Here is a 14,928-nt window from a genome sequence, read left to right on the forward strand (position 1 = left end):
TTCCCACCACCAGGAGGCCACCGTGTGGTCAGGATGTCCACGCCAGGTAAGCTCCATGTATGGGCTCCAGTGAGCAGTCCTAGCCCGCAAGCTTCCCAGCTGCATCAGGCGTGCAAGGGTGACTCAAACCCCACAGTTTTCAAGGTATCTCAGACTTCAAGTTCCCAGCCGAGGTCTCACACATGGTGAAGCAAAGACAAGCCATCCCTGCTGTGCCCTTTCCGAATTACTGATCCGCTGAATCTGTGAGCAAAACAAGATGGTAGTGTTTCATGGCCTTTCTTCTGCACACGTGATGAAAGAGAAATTGCTGCTGCCTCCTTCTTACGAGATCAGTCCTGTGGGATGAGGGCCCGATGTTTATGACCTCATTTATTTCAACTTTTTTTTTTTTTTTTTTTTTTTTTTTTGTTTATGACCTCATTTAACCCTAATTACCTCCCTGTAGGCCCTATCCCCAAATACAGTCACACTGAGGGTTAGGACTTAAGTGTATAAATTTGGGGTGGGGGATACAATTCAATCTGTAACAGAAGGCATTTAAGCATCTTCTTGCCATTGAAATTTACTCCCATCTGGCCAGTTTTCCATTTATGGGATTTACCTTTTTCTAACCCTTTGACCATTCATCCTCGGCCACCCTACGGAAGTTAGCCATGAACTCCATTCCATTCTTAGTGCCCGTGCACCTCGGGCTCTCCCTAGCTCTCCAGGTGTCTTATGTCCATTCTGAGTCCTGGCTCAGGGCTCCATGATCTATACACTCTCCAGCCCTCCCAACTCCATTGGAGAGACCAAGGCCACCTTCTCGTGTTTCCCGATTGCTGCACCTTTCTCAATGGGCCACCCCTTTGGGTGGGAAACCCTCAGCACAGATCCAAAGCCCCTAAAACCTGAACCAACCCAGCTTCCTCTGAGATAAACAGTGGGAACATCTGGCCATATTTTTGTCTTTCTGTAGAATAAATCACCCATTTGTGTGTTCCACTATGTCTTGGTCAGGATGGTGATGGCAAGGGAACAGCAAACAAATCCTGACATCATTTCAGTAGGTTTGTTTTTTGTAGTGGTTTGAGAAAAGCAATTCTGAAATGATTTTTAGAGGTATTTTAGGACTTAGCGTTTTAAAAAATATTTTAGAGAGCACCTGTGAGGAAGGAAGAGGGTGGGGGGGAGGGATAATCTTAAGCAGGCTCCACGTTCAGTGCAGAGCCCACTGTAGCGCTCAATCTCACAACCCTGGGATCATGACCTGAACTGAAATCAAGAGTCACACACTCAACCGAGCCACCCAGGTGCCCCAGGACTTAGCATTTTTAAAAAAAAAAAATTAGGGGCGCCTGGGTGGCTCAGTCGGTTAAGCGTCCGACTTCAGCTCAGGTCACGATCTCGCGGTCCGTGAGTTCGAGCCCCGCGTCGGGCTCTGGGCTGATGGCTCAGAGCCTGGAGCCTGCTTCAGATTCTGTGTCTCCCTCTCTCTCTGCCCCTCCCCCGTTCATGCTCTGTCTCTCTCTGTCCCAAAAATAAATAAACGTGAAAAAAAAAATTAAAAAAAAATTTAATGTTGGGGTGCCTGGGTGGCTCAGTCGGTTAGGCGTCCGACTTCGGCTCAGGTCATGATCTCACAGCTCGTGAGTTCGAGCCCTACGTCGGGCTCTATGCTGACAGCTCAGAGCCTGGAGCCTGCTTCGGATTCTGTGTGTGTCTCTCTCTCTACCCCTCCTCTGCTCATGCTGTCTCTCTCTGTCTCAAAAATAAATAAACACCAACAAATTTTTAAAAAATTTTTAATGCTTATTTATTTTTGAGACAGAGAGAGACAGAGTGCGAGTGGGGGAAGGGCAGAAAGAGGGAGACACAGAATCTGAAGCAGGCTGCAGGCTCCAAGCTGTCAGCATAGAGCCCGACATGGGGTTTGAACCCACGAACCACAAGATCATGACCTGAGCCAAACTTGGACAGCCAACCCACTGAACCACTCAGGTGTCCCAGGTCTTAGCATATTAACAAATGCGTTGATTTTAGGATTCGCACTATTGACATAAAAATATAGGGGAGTAGTAGATTGAAAATGGAGGTATTGCTGTATATGTATGTGTATATGCATGCATACGGGCACACATACCTTTGTGTGTGTAGCTGTGTGTCTATCTTATGTGCCTATGGTTCCTAGCTCACCAGAAAATACCCTACTAGCAATGAATACACCTGCCACTCAGATTTGGTCTCAAAGAAGCCACACTAAAAAGAGCCAGTTCTTTGGAACTAGAGGAATGGCTGATCTCAGGGTAGGAACAATTTGGGCTTGGAACATCTTACTGTGCTAAAGAAAAAGGAATTGTTCAAACAATGATGGAGGGGCACCTGGGTGGCTCTGCTGGTTAAGAGTCCGACTTCAGCTCAGGTCATGATCTCTCGGTACAGGAGTTTGAGCCCCGCATTGGGTTCTGTGCTGACAGCTCGCAGCCTGGAGCCTACTTCACATTCTGGGACTCCCTATCTCTCTGCCCCTCCCCCGCTCACACTCTGTCTCTCGCTCTCTCAAAAATAAATAAACATTTAAATAAAAAAATTTTTAATCATGATGAGGCATGTTACAGGGATGTAGGAGCCTTCTTGAAGGGACTCTCCCTGGCCACATCTGGGACAACCTGAGCACGAAAATTACCAAGGACAGCAATACGTAATAAAACTTGAAAAAAACACTGAAAAAAGAGGAATCCCTAAGTCCAATCCTGATAGTAAAGGACAAATAAATGGGAGAGAAAGGAGGGTGTTGGCTATGCAGCAGAATGCCCAGGGCTGGCTGGTAATGCCACGGAAGGAGGGCTGGTGTCAGATAACCAGTATTTTGCAACCATCTGGCAAAAATCATCAATGGAGGATGCCCCTGGGGCTGGGGGGGAGGGTGGCATTTTGGTGAGAAGCAGGGTATTTGCGTTACCTTTAAGCGTCTCCCCACAAATTAAGGGGGAAAAGTAACTCTAAGGTGGAGAAACTGGACAGCACTTGGAGCAAAGGAATCATCACCAACAGTAGGAATGTGGACCTCAGGCACTCCCAGGTGTGTCCCAGGTGTGTGTATGGGGGGCAGGGGCCCAAGATCACAGGCAAGCAAGGGAAGATGTTCACATAGGTAGGGGTTGGACGACTTTTATTATTTTCGTGTCTCTTCTACAAGTTTGAAATTATTTCCAAATAGAAATATGAAAATATCAACAAGGCATCGACATCTAGCTGTGCACTAAAGGAAACCTCAGATAGGAAACAAACAGGATAGAGAGCTGGGCTTTCTGATAATGAAGGACCCATCAGTGGCCCTGAAGCTGATGCAAGACGCACCCCCAGGGGTTACCGCTCTGTGGCAGGAGAGGCATGCTCATGGGTTAGGCTGGGAACAAGAGTTCAGAGAGCAAATATAAATATATACATATATGTGTGCGTGCGTGTGTGTGTGTGTGTGTGTGCGTGTGTGTGTGTATATATATATATATATATATATATATATATATATGTATTTAATTATTACCAGGGATGTAGGAGCCTTCATCCGTTCAGGATGGGGGTGAGAGGGAGACAGGCGAAGAGGGTAACTGAGCTCGGTGACTGTAACAGAGACAGGCACCTCATACACAGTCCCAGACCCTTTCACGTGACTGAGGCCATGAGATCATGTCTCTCCAAGTACACGAGTGGAAGTGATGTGTGTCATCTCCCAACTGAGCAAGTATGGCCTTCCCCACATGCTCCAAGGGGCCAGTGGAGAACAGAGCCACTACAGGGACAGAGCCTGGATCCCCAAATCACCACACAGAGCACAGTCCCCCTCGCTTCCACACACAAGCAACAGCAACAAACACAAGACTGTCATGTGAGTGAAGAAATAAATCCTTTATTAGGTTAAGCATCTATGATTCGGGCATCGTTACAACAGACTGCCTGCTCAAACACCATGACAGAAAGAGGCACCAGTTTACCTACAAGAAGCAGTTAAGTTATGCTCAGGCAACAGAGGCAATGCTCTAATCCGAGATCAAATGCAAAAATCAAAAGACCACCTTATGTAGCCCAAAGAATTAAGTTTCCACTTGCCCAGGCAGACACACCTCATCAACCCTTATTAGTGTTTTCAACCTGCTTTGATCATGACCCTCCACCCTGAGTAAGAAATACATCTTACATTGCAACTGGGTCTCATATTTAGATACATAGCTGAAATTTTTCACAGAACGGTATTTGCCTTTACAGCCGGATGATGAATTTTTACTTAATTCTACTGATTTGCAATGCTGGTGACCGTCCACTAATTTGATTTCACATTCAACCGGGTCTCATATTTAGATATATAGCTGAAAAGTTTCACAAAACAATATTTGCCTTTACTACACAACGAATTTTTACTTAATTCTACTGATTTGCAATGCTGGCGACCGTCCACTAATTTGGTTTCACAATTCACTAGTAGGCTGAGACGCATGGTTTGAAAGCACAGCGTTACCAGGCTCCACGCATTTTTGTGATCTTTGTAAAGCCACTCCACACATGTAGACACGTGCTTAACTAGGAAACAATTGGCTATTGAGGATTCAGAAGTGAACTTGATATCAGGTGTCTATGAAAAGACCAAACAGCTTGAGCAGAAGCCCTGGGGAGCTTGAACAAGGGGAACAGAGACAAAGCTGACTTCAGCAAGAGCCGGCGGATCACACACTTTAAGGCAACTCTACACTTTGCACAATGACAAATGTTCCAACGTGTGGGTGGTGCTAAAATGGCTACGGAAGAAAGGGGAATATTCTTTCACACCGGATAGCTCGTGCTTGCACATGGGCATCTGCATGGGGTGTTTTACAAGGAGACAAGGGCTTCCCGTGGGCCCTTCTGGGTTCTAAGTGCTTTAGCCACGTTAGCTCATTTAGAGAACAGACAGACTCACATCCACACAGATACTGCAGGAAGCCACGCAAGGGTTTTCAAAGCAGCGGATACATTGCTAGGGAAAATCTGGCAGGCAGACTGCCCTCTAGGGACACAAACCTGGGCGGGCAAGGCTGGCCTCTAGGGACCCTACAGCAAAGCAGCTCATCGCTGAGCTCAGGCTGCACAGGGAAAATGTCACCTGCCACACACCCCCGGGAGCCCACGGAGCCTCCCGCCGGCGTGGCACCACACGCAGCAGGGTGGGGTCCCAGGCCCACCCCAGCGCGTAGCCTTTCTCCTTCTCATGGGTCTTCTGATGCTCGGCCAGGGCCAGGCTGAAGTGGAAGTTCTTCAGCAGCCCTGGCACGCGTACAGCTTCCTGCCGCTGTGGCTTCGGAAGATGGTCAATGAAATGTGAGATCCACGCAAAGGTCTCCCCACACTCGCTGCACGCGTAGGGCTTCCCTCGGGACAGCCCAGGCTCATCGGCAGCAGAGCAACTCGCGCCCAGGGACCCTGCGCCGAGGCCAGATGCAGCGGGCTCCTTCACATGGCGCTGCTGGGGGTGGCTCATGCTGGAGACAGGCTCAGGGCCCTGCCCGCCCACATCCTTCGAATGGGGCCTTTTCTTCCAAGGCCTTGGCGTGGGGCAGCTGGAGCTACAGGCACAGTAGGGCTCTCCCTGCTGTTGCCCCTGTCCTGGGCTGGCTCCCGGATGACTGACTGCCTCTGGGCTCTGGGGACAGGGCTTGGTTCCCTCTCCTGAGGTTCCAGAACCTTCTGCGCTGCTCTTCCTCCTCCGGAGCAGCACCCGTCAAGGGGCAAACGAGAATTTCCCTGTGATCCTCTCCATCAGCGTCTCGCACATGCTCATCTTTACTTTCCTGCCCACCTCCTATCCCCTAAAACAAGGTCACGGTGTGAGCAGTCCACCTCCCAGGGCTCAGAGAAGCAAGCCGCCATGTGAGCAGGAAACCTAACAAAAGGCGTGGGCTGGGGGCTGTGAAGATGGACAGGATGGAAAGCCGGAGCAAGGGGGAAGCGGGTGAGGATGTGAGAGGGCTTTGCATGCACACCATCAGTCAATGCCCTCCACAAACCCAGGGGCAATGGGTTGAAACAAAATCACTCAGAAGACTGCCGTGTGTCCCCACGTGCTTTCCCTTTTCTGGCACTCCCGGAGCTCACGACTGCCCACCTGCTGGCACTCCCGGCCTGTCTTGCAGCCGAAGTGGCCACGTGAGCAAGCTACGGTCCGTGGGATGGATGCACAAGTGTAAGGTTTGTGGAGGGGCTTCCTCCTTCCTGCAGCTGTGGATGTGGGAGCCACAGCAGCCATCCCAAACCGCACGAGAGCAGACACTGGCAACGCAGCCATGAGCCGGAGGGAGCCTGCATCCCTCACCAGGAAGGGCCGAATAATCCCCTATGTGGTAACTAACGTGTTACGATGGCAGCCCCCAGTGAAGCCGGTCTCCTGGGATTTGGGCCCTTGGGGAGTACCCCCTCCCCCACATGCACAGACATACAAACCATGCACATTGGCTTGGCCACATGACCTACTATGGTCTACAGGACATTAAGCATGCGTGACAGAAGCAAAGATTTAAAAAAGCACCTGCACAATGGTGCCTCCCCTCCTGGAATGCTCCAGAACTCAAATGCCACGCCACGAGGAAGCTCAAACTAACTACTTGGAGGGGCAACATGGAGAACGCAGGTTGACAGCCTCAGCTGAGCTGCCCGGCAAGAGCCAGCACTAACCGCCGCTGGGGTGAGTGAGACCACCAGGGGCATTCCAGCCCAGCCAAGCTTCCGGATGACTGTGGCTGTGTATGCGGCCCAGCAACCAGCAAAGCGAGCATAACAGACGCCCATCCCATCCCAGTCAATCCACAGGATCATAGCCACCAACACTGCTGCTGTTTAGGAGACTGAGTTCGGGGGCCGTTTGTGACACAGTGAAAGACTGTTAGAACACCTGGATTCCTGCCTCCTGCTCTGACACTGGGGTGGGGGGCGGCCAAGGTACAGGACAGGTGGTGGGAGAAGAGCGAGGTCAAAGTTGAGGAGCTGTGGGGACCTTCCACCAGCCTTGGAAAGGTGCCCCTCTACCCCAGCCTCACCAAGGTTCTCGGGCCTCACCTGAGAAGCTGCCTTCCGGCGGTTCAGCTTCAACCAACCGAAGCTCCTCTGTCTCCAGCCTGCAGGTGTCATCAGGCTGGGCGAGCTGGTACCCTGAGTGCGATCAAAACACACAAAAACAGAGAGAGACACTGAAGCCAGAGTAGAAACCAGCCAATGATGCGCCTCAAGCCCCATGGGCTGGCCAGGAAGGGCAGCAGGGCCTCTGCTCTGGACACTGTCCTTTCCTCTGCCCTGGACACTCACCGAAGCTGCCTCACTCAGAGCCCTGGAGTGCTGGGGGTTCCAAGAACACTGGGGAAGGGGTGAAGAAGAGGGCCTACCGAGACAGAGCCGGACAGCCAACAGGGAAGTGGGGAATTCAATGGAGAGCAAAGTCAGAGAAGAACATAAAACTACAACCGCAAAGAGCTCAGACGTCTGTGCTGAGGCCTGTGTTGTGGGCGACGATGCCCACTCAAGAGAGAAGAGCCATGAAGGCCAAGAGGCTCCATCTGTGTACCAAGGACGATAGTAAAGTTGACGACTGGTGCCAGGAGGCCTTTCCACATTCGGAAGCTTGGGTCCTATGAGCAGGGGCTGCAAACTCAAAAACCCCAGGGCTGTGGCAGAACTCAACCCTGTACAGTGAGAAGGGTGGGGCCAAGGTGGGGACACAGGCAAATTCATTCACCGTCAAATTTGTTCAAAACGCTGTGGGGCCTCAAGGCGCCTGGGTGGCTCAGTCGGTTTAAGGGTCTGACTTTGGCTCAGGTCATGATCTCAATGGTTCGTGGGTTCGAACCCCACACCGGGCGCTCTGCTGTAAGCATGGAGCCTGCTTCGGATCCTCTGTCTCCCTCTCTCTGCCCTTTCCCCACCAGCATGTGTGCACCTCTTTCTCTCAACATAAACATTGGGTGCCTGGTCATGATCTCACGGTTCGTGGGTTTGAGCCCTGTGTGTCAGGCTGTGTGCTGGCAGCTCAGAGCCTGGAGCCTGCTTGGATTCTGTGTCTCCCTCTCTCTCTCTGCTGCCCTCCCCTGACCTCACTATCTCTCAAAAATAAACATTAAAATGTTTTTAATAAATAAGCAAATATTACAAAACAAACACTGTGGGGGGGGGGGGCGCCTGGGTGGCTCAGTCAGTTCAGCATCCGACTCTGGCCCAGGTCACAATATTGTGGTTTGTGAGTTTAAGCCCTGCGTCAGTACTTGGAGCCTGGAGCCTGCTTCTGTATTCTGCGTCTCCCTGTCTCTCTCCGCTCCTCCCCTGTTCATGCTCTGTCTCCCTCTCTCTCTCTCCTCTCTCCCCCTCTCTCTCAAAAATAAACATTAAAAAAAACAAAACAAAAAACACTGTGGGGCCGTAACCAACGCTCCATGTGGGAGTCGGAATCCCTAGGCCAATCCTCTTGGAAGAGGACAGGGTACAGCATGAGGCTGTGGGGGACAAGTCTCACCCCACAGAGCAGTTCCGGAAGGTCTTCAGGTTCTCCTCTGCCGGGTCCAGGTGGCCCCATTCCCCCAGGTACAGAGGCATCTCCGGAAATGTCAACTTCTGAAACGGCAGCACCACCACGGCTGAGGCTTCCCTTCCAGAGGGAGGGTGGACCCTCAGTCCCAACGATCACAGTGGAGCACAGCGGGGGTGGCGCCATCCTGGGGGTTCTCACCCACCACCTAGCAGGGCCTGGACCCAGACCCCAGGTTAACACGGGGGCTGGGTTTCTTCGCCTCAGCACTATGGACTCTCTTCTAGCAGGACAACCCCGGGCACTGCAGGCTGTTTCCCAGCCTCTTCCTCTGGGTATTAGCAGCACCTCCTCCCCCAGCCAAATACTGACAACCAAAGCTGTCTCCAGGTGTCACCAAATGTCCCCCAGAGGGCAAAACCCCAACATCTCTTATCTCCTCCATCCCTGCATGGGCCCCGGGCCGGCACCCCGGGGCCAGGGGGACCAGGACGGCCACGCTTACTGCCCTTAGGAGAAGCAGTCACCCGTGACAAAGGCCACAGAGGAGACAAGCGCGCCACGGGCCCCACGAGGGCTGGAAGATGTGTCCACCGGGCAGGGGATAGGGCACGACCAGGCCCAGAATGCAGAAAGGGGTACGGCAGTGGGGAGGGAACCCTGCAGGACAGGGGCAGCTGGCCTGGCAGGAGGTGAGGAGGCTGTGGTGGCAGGAACAGCGCACTCGCCCAGAGAAGACAACAGAACAGGGCGATGGAAGCAGCTAAAGGGACTGGGGCCTGGGAGTCACCACAAACCAGGTTGGTAGGGGGCTGACAGAAAGGGACCGCCTGCCCAACACCCCCAAGGGGGCACTCGGGCCCCTTTGTTCTGATCTCAGAGACCTCTCCCTGCCTCACCCCCACCTCCTCTTGGCTTCCTGGGGAGGGAGCAGCCTAGGTGTGCAGCCCAGGAACCTCAGCCCAGACCCCCGTCTCCTGTGGCTGGGCCCCCATCCCTCCCAGGGCCAGCTGGCAGCATATTAATGACAGGGGCAAGAAGAGAGCCTAATAAGCTAGGGGGACAGCTCCTCCTCCTTGGGGACAGGCCCTGAGAACCCTGGACAAGACAGACCCCACGCACCTTTGGCTCAGCCTTAGCAGGCTTGGGCTGTTCGGGTTTCTTGTCCCCGGCACACCCTTGTTCCAGAAGCACAGGGTCTGGAGCAGGACAGGCTGGTAGAAGGGGACACAGAGCTGAGCAGACTAGTGTCACACAGCTGGCAGCCCAAGCCAATCAGGGAGACCCCAGGGCCCCCCGCGCATAGGCCCCAGGAAGAGAGGGAAGAGTTGTCAGACTCAGAGGCAGAAGGTCTCAGCGCTCGTGTCACGGTAGGTCTCAAGCTCAAGGGACCCTACAATTGTCCTCAGGTGACAGAGCAGAGTAGCCAAGAAGAAAGCAAAAAGAAGCTCACGGTCAACCGTGGCTTTCTAATGAAAGCCCACAAAGCAGGTAACGCTTTTCTACCAGTTAGATTGGTGGAAATCTTAAAAAGCAATGACACAATACGGCATAGATGTGGGCAAACGGGCACCTCGTGCACTGGCACCGTATGTGCTACAAAATTTCGCACGACCACGCAGAAATGTCCTTTGTCCAGTGATCGTGAGGAACCCACCTAACACACAAAACTCCACACAAGGCACATGCCTGCGGACGTTTCACGGCGCATTTGTAGGAAGAGGCAGAAACCTTAATGGCCGTAAATCCCAACTCTAGGCCAAGGAAGGGCGGATCCTGTGAAATGCCGAGAAAGTACGGAGATGGCGCTGGCCACTGCCTGGATGGGCCTGGGTGGGTGAGACGTTGCTCCACGCAAACAGCACGAGCTCCAGCACGAGCATATCGACTCCAGGGACACTGGCCACAAGCCCTCTCAGGGCTCAGGGCTGAGATGTGTGCGTGTGTGTGCAAGAGATGAAGGAACACATGCCAGGGCACACCATTTGGTTTTAGCTGTGGAGGGCACATGGAGGCGGGGGGAGATTTTCTTTGTACCTCAATGCTTTTCGGTGTTTATGGTAAAGCACGTACAACCCGCGTAATCTTTGAAGATTAATTATAAATAGCTGTCGTGTTCACCAGAGCCTACAGGAAGAAGTCAGTCAGCACAGGCTGCCAGACCTTGGCTCCCATGAGAACCTCCGTGGCATCTGCCTCATGCCCTCCCCCAACCGAGCACTGGCCCACACCCGTCCCAGGGCTAACTGCTCACTCACAGATGTTGGGGGCGGGCCTGGGTCTCACTGGGCTCCACGTCTTCGCCAGTCTTCAACGGACCCATCTGGTAATAGAGCAGATGGCAAAAGGCTCAGCGAGCTTCCCACGCTGCCCCTCGCTCAGAGCTGTGGACAGCCCCATGGCAGACTCAACAGCATCCCTGTTTATATTTCTCGAGGGGAAATGAGGGATGTGCTAACAATCACACAGTGAACCTGCAGCGGGTGGGAGCAGACAAGGCTCCAGGACCCCATCACCAGCAGTCCCTCAGGCCCCGCCCTCTGATGTGGTAGAGACTCTGCCCACCCAGCCCCAGCGCAGAAACAGATGCCCAGGACATTTACTGTTTTTAAGGGGTTGGTTCCCCCAGCTTCCTTGTATCTGGAAGGCAGATGTGAGGGCAGGAGCCCAAGCAGCCTTCCCAGCCCGTGAGGCAACTCTGGGCAGGGTGGTGGGGCTGTATCCCTGCTGAGGAGCTACCCCAGCAGTTCAGGGCTGCTCACCTCTGTGCCTCTTATACACAGGGGAATTCAACTCTCAGGTAAGCCACTGATTGGAGTTTGGACCCTATGCTGTCAACTTTACTCCTCCCAGGGCTGACCACCTCCCTTCCTATCTCTTCTGTGCTGTGCTCTCCTCTGGGGTGGTGGGCTCACCTGGCTCCTCTAGGGCGTCGGCAAGGTCCTTCACCAGGGAGGCCGCCTTCTGGCAGTTCTCAGGATGCTGTGCCACCACTGAGGACCGTACTTTGTCCGGCAGGGCGCTCAGGAACTGCTCCAGCACCAGCAGCTCCAGCATCTGCTCCTTGGAGTGCGCCTCGGGCCGCAGCCACTGGCGGCACAGCTCATACAGCTGGTCCAGGGCCTGGTGGGGCCCTGCAGCTTCCTGGTAGATGAAGTTCCGGAAATGCAGGCGGGAGGACTCAAGGTTGGCAGGGACCTCCCCAAGGCCACTCCTGGAGTCCTCTTGCTGGTCCTCAGCTGCTGACCCTAGCATGGGCAGTTCTGGGGGAGCTGGGGAGCTCCTGGGGTTGGCAAACGCCTTCTCCAGCGGCAACATCGTTCCAAACCTACACTGGGAAATGTGACTATCCAGGGACAGGGCACCTGTCGTGGAGGGCAAGTTCACGTAACTGCGGCTGCAAGGGAGAGACACCAGGGAGGGCAGGATGCTCTGGGATCTCAGCCCTGCACAGGACAGACAGACATGACTAAGACAGACAATGAGAAGCAAGCCATGGGGCTTCCAGACCCCAACATGGATGAGCTCCTCAGTCCCACCCTCCACACCCAGAGTCCACACAGGTTTCCAAGCAATCTGCTTGTTAAGTATCAGCAGAGTCTTGTATGGGTACAGATAAAAATTAACATAAAATGTTGGAAGTGACAACTCATTTTGTAAGACGGCTATTACCAGGATTAAAAAAAATAAATCAGTCACAATTAGGGTAAAGAAAAGTTACAGGACAATCTCACTTTCAAAGACAAAAATTTTAAAACGTTACTAACTTCACTCCAACAACGTATACTCGATGCATGGGATACCATGCCAGATTTGGGTGTATCCCAGACTTCCTTCCACATTTGGGAGGCCTAGGTGCCAGGATTGCTCCTCTTCTTAAGACAACTAAAAATCCAAAACACAGCTGAACCTTGAACAATACGGGTTTGACCTGCATGGGTCCACTTTAAGGAGCACTTTCTTTATAAATACAGTAAAATACTGTAAATGCATTTTCTCTTCCGTAAAATTTTCTTAACACTTTTTCCCTAACTCGCTTTCTTTTTTTTTAAATTTTTTTTTTTTTTTTCAACGTTTATTTATTTTTTGGGACAGAGAGAGACAGAGCATGAATGGGGGAGGGGCAGAGAGAGAGGGAGACACAGAATCGGAAACAGGCTCCAGGCTCTGAGCCATCAGCCCAGAGCCTGACGCGGGGCTCGAACTCACGGACCGCAAGATCGTGACCTGGCTGAAGTCGGACGCTTAACCGACTGCGCCACCCAGGCGCCCCCCTAACTCGCTTTCTTGTAAGAACACAGTACATGATATATATAACATACACAACACAGGCTAATCAACTGTTTATGTGATCAGTAAGGCTTCTGGTCAACAGCAGACTATTGGCAGTTAAGTGTCTGGGAAGTCAAAAGTTATATATGGATTTTCGGGTATGCCCTAACCCTCACCTTGTTCAAGGGTCAAATGTAGATCAGTGGACAACCAGCATCTATTTCTGGGAATGACACAGGACTGCAGACCTGGCCTGACCCACCCACAGAACCAGGTGGGAGGCAGAAGTTGACCAGGCGTTGGGAATCGATGGTGCGGGGGAGGGAAGGGACCGTGGTGTTCAGGTCCTGTCGGCACCCTCTCCTCCCCTGGCTGATCCTGATGGGCAGACGCATCACTTGGGAGAAGCTAGATTTGGGGTCTTTAGGTGAAATCTCTTGGTTGTGACCCCTGACAAACACCGAGCAAGCTGAAGGCCAGCAGCCGGCAGGGCCACGGGGGACCAGGCCTCCGGCTGCCAGCTTCGGGCCCACGATGTTCTCACTGGCTATGAGCATCCAAGGACAGAGCTCCAGCTCCTCTCAGAATGTGTGGGGTCTACACTTCTCCCCACACAACCAGAAAACCCTCAGACCCCGCTGGGAGGGAGACACCCCCAAAGAGAAGCGGCACCCAAACCCGGTGGGAATGCTCCCCCTGGCTGAACCACAGAAACCAACCATGTTTTCTTCCGAACACGTCTGAGGAATTTAGGAAAATGTGTGTGAGCACAGCTGTGGTGAGGACGTTTCCTCAGCAATCCTGCTTTTCCAGAGAAAACTCTGCAATGCAGGACCGGGCATTGATGACCTCCTCCATGGAAAGTGAAGATGCGCTCTGACATTTCACCAGCGCCTGCGGCCCAGGACCTCGGGGCGGTGGGGGTGTCTGACTCCATGTACGTGGACTGGCAAATCCACAGAGACGGAAAGTAGCTCCGTGGCTGCCGGGGGCAGACGAGGGGGTCAGGGTCAGAGCGATGAAAACGTCCTAAAATCAGCTGTGGTGTTGGCTGTACAACTGTGAATATGGGCAAAACCACTGAACTGCACACTTTACACAGGCGATCTCTTTTGGGGTGTCAGTTACATCTAATAAAGCTGCTGGAAAGAGAAGAGGTGGCAGAAACCGAAGCACCCGCCGCTGTCCTCTCCCACAGCCTAGACTGAGTCAGGGTTCCATTTCCCTCAAGGAAGAAAGAGCTCGCCAGGCCACCCTTCCCACCGCCCTCCATTCATGTCCTCCCCTCTGTTCCCTGAGCGCAACCCCCCTACCCCCCCCGCCGCCCTGCTCCCCACAGAGGCTCTTCTGTGCCAGCCGGGTCTGGGCTCTGATGGGTCCCCCAGGGAGACCTTCCCTCCACGGCCTGCTCAATTCCTCCCATCCATACCTCCTCACTCCCTCTTCCCTGCCTTCCACCTGCCTCTCCCACTGGAATGTAAACCCCATGACAGCAGGGGTTACTCACTGTTGACCGTAAATTGTTTTCATCAAGAGCCTTGCTGGCTGTGCCGAATTTTCATTGGCCATTATCCCTGGGATCAGGGTGGTGATGTATTGGGAAGGTAAACCTACAAGTGGGATACCTGGACCACTGGGCCTGTGCTATGACCCACTACGGCCCACAGGAGGCAGCCTAACTCCTGCCACCCGCTATGGCAATGCTCAACAGGGTGGCCCTTCCTCACACCCCCACACCAGGGCCCTCAGACTACATAATCTGCTCATTTTGCTGCCAGAGTTTTCTCAGGACTGCTTTAGCTCTGTGAGTCAACTGCCTGCTTTTCAGTGGCCATTTAAAAAAAAATTTTTAATGTTTATTTATTTTTGAGAGAGGGAGAGGGGAAGAGAGAGAGCGCGAGCAGGGAAGGGGCAGAGAGAAAGGGAGACATAGAATCTGAAACAGGCTCCAGGCTCTGAGCTGTCAGCACAGAGTCTGACGCAGGGCTCAAACTCACAAACCATGAGATCACGACCTGAGCCGAAGTCAGACAACCAACTGACTGAGCCACCAAGGCACTCCTTCAGTAGCCATTTTCTTCCAGCTCCCTTCTATTAAATAATTAAAGTGGTGTCTGTCTGGCCTGGTCTTGCCA

The 14,928-nt window shown here is 52.9% G+C and overlaps 1 protein-coding gene across 1 annotated transcript; it reads right to left on the bottom strand.

The window, feature by feature from the left end:
- Positions 1-3,870: 3,870 nt before the first annotated feature.
- On the bottom strand, positions 3,871-14,695 carry ZSCAN18 (zinc finger and SCAN domain containing 18). The gene is given in 17 exon segments (XM_030297586.1): positions 3,871-5,194; positions 5,197-5,274; positions 5,277-5,316; positions 5,318-5,550; positions 5,553-5,705; positions 5,708-5,761; positions 5,764-5,806; positions 5,809-5,822; positions 7,066-7,158; positions 7,661-7,667; positions 8,515-8,607; positions 9,644-9,735; positions 10,780-10,792; positions 10,794-10,832; positions 10,834-10,844; positions 11,437-11,918; positions 12,970-14,695. Coding segments are annotated over 16 exon segments (1,587 nt in total). The 5' UTR covers positions 11,840-11,918; positions 12,970-14,695; the 3' UTR covers positions 3,871-4,973.
- Between the last annotated feature and the right edge of the window lie 233 nt (positions 14,696-14,928).

The sequence above is a fragment of the Lynx canadensis genome, chromosome E2, assembly GCF_007474595.2.
Source record: "Lynx canadensis isolate LIC74 chromosome E2, mLynCan4.pri.v2, whole genome shotgun sequence".
Lineage (NCBI taxonomy): Eukaryota > Metazoa > Chordata > Mammalia > Carnivora > Felidae > Lynx > Lynx canadensis.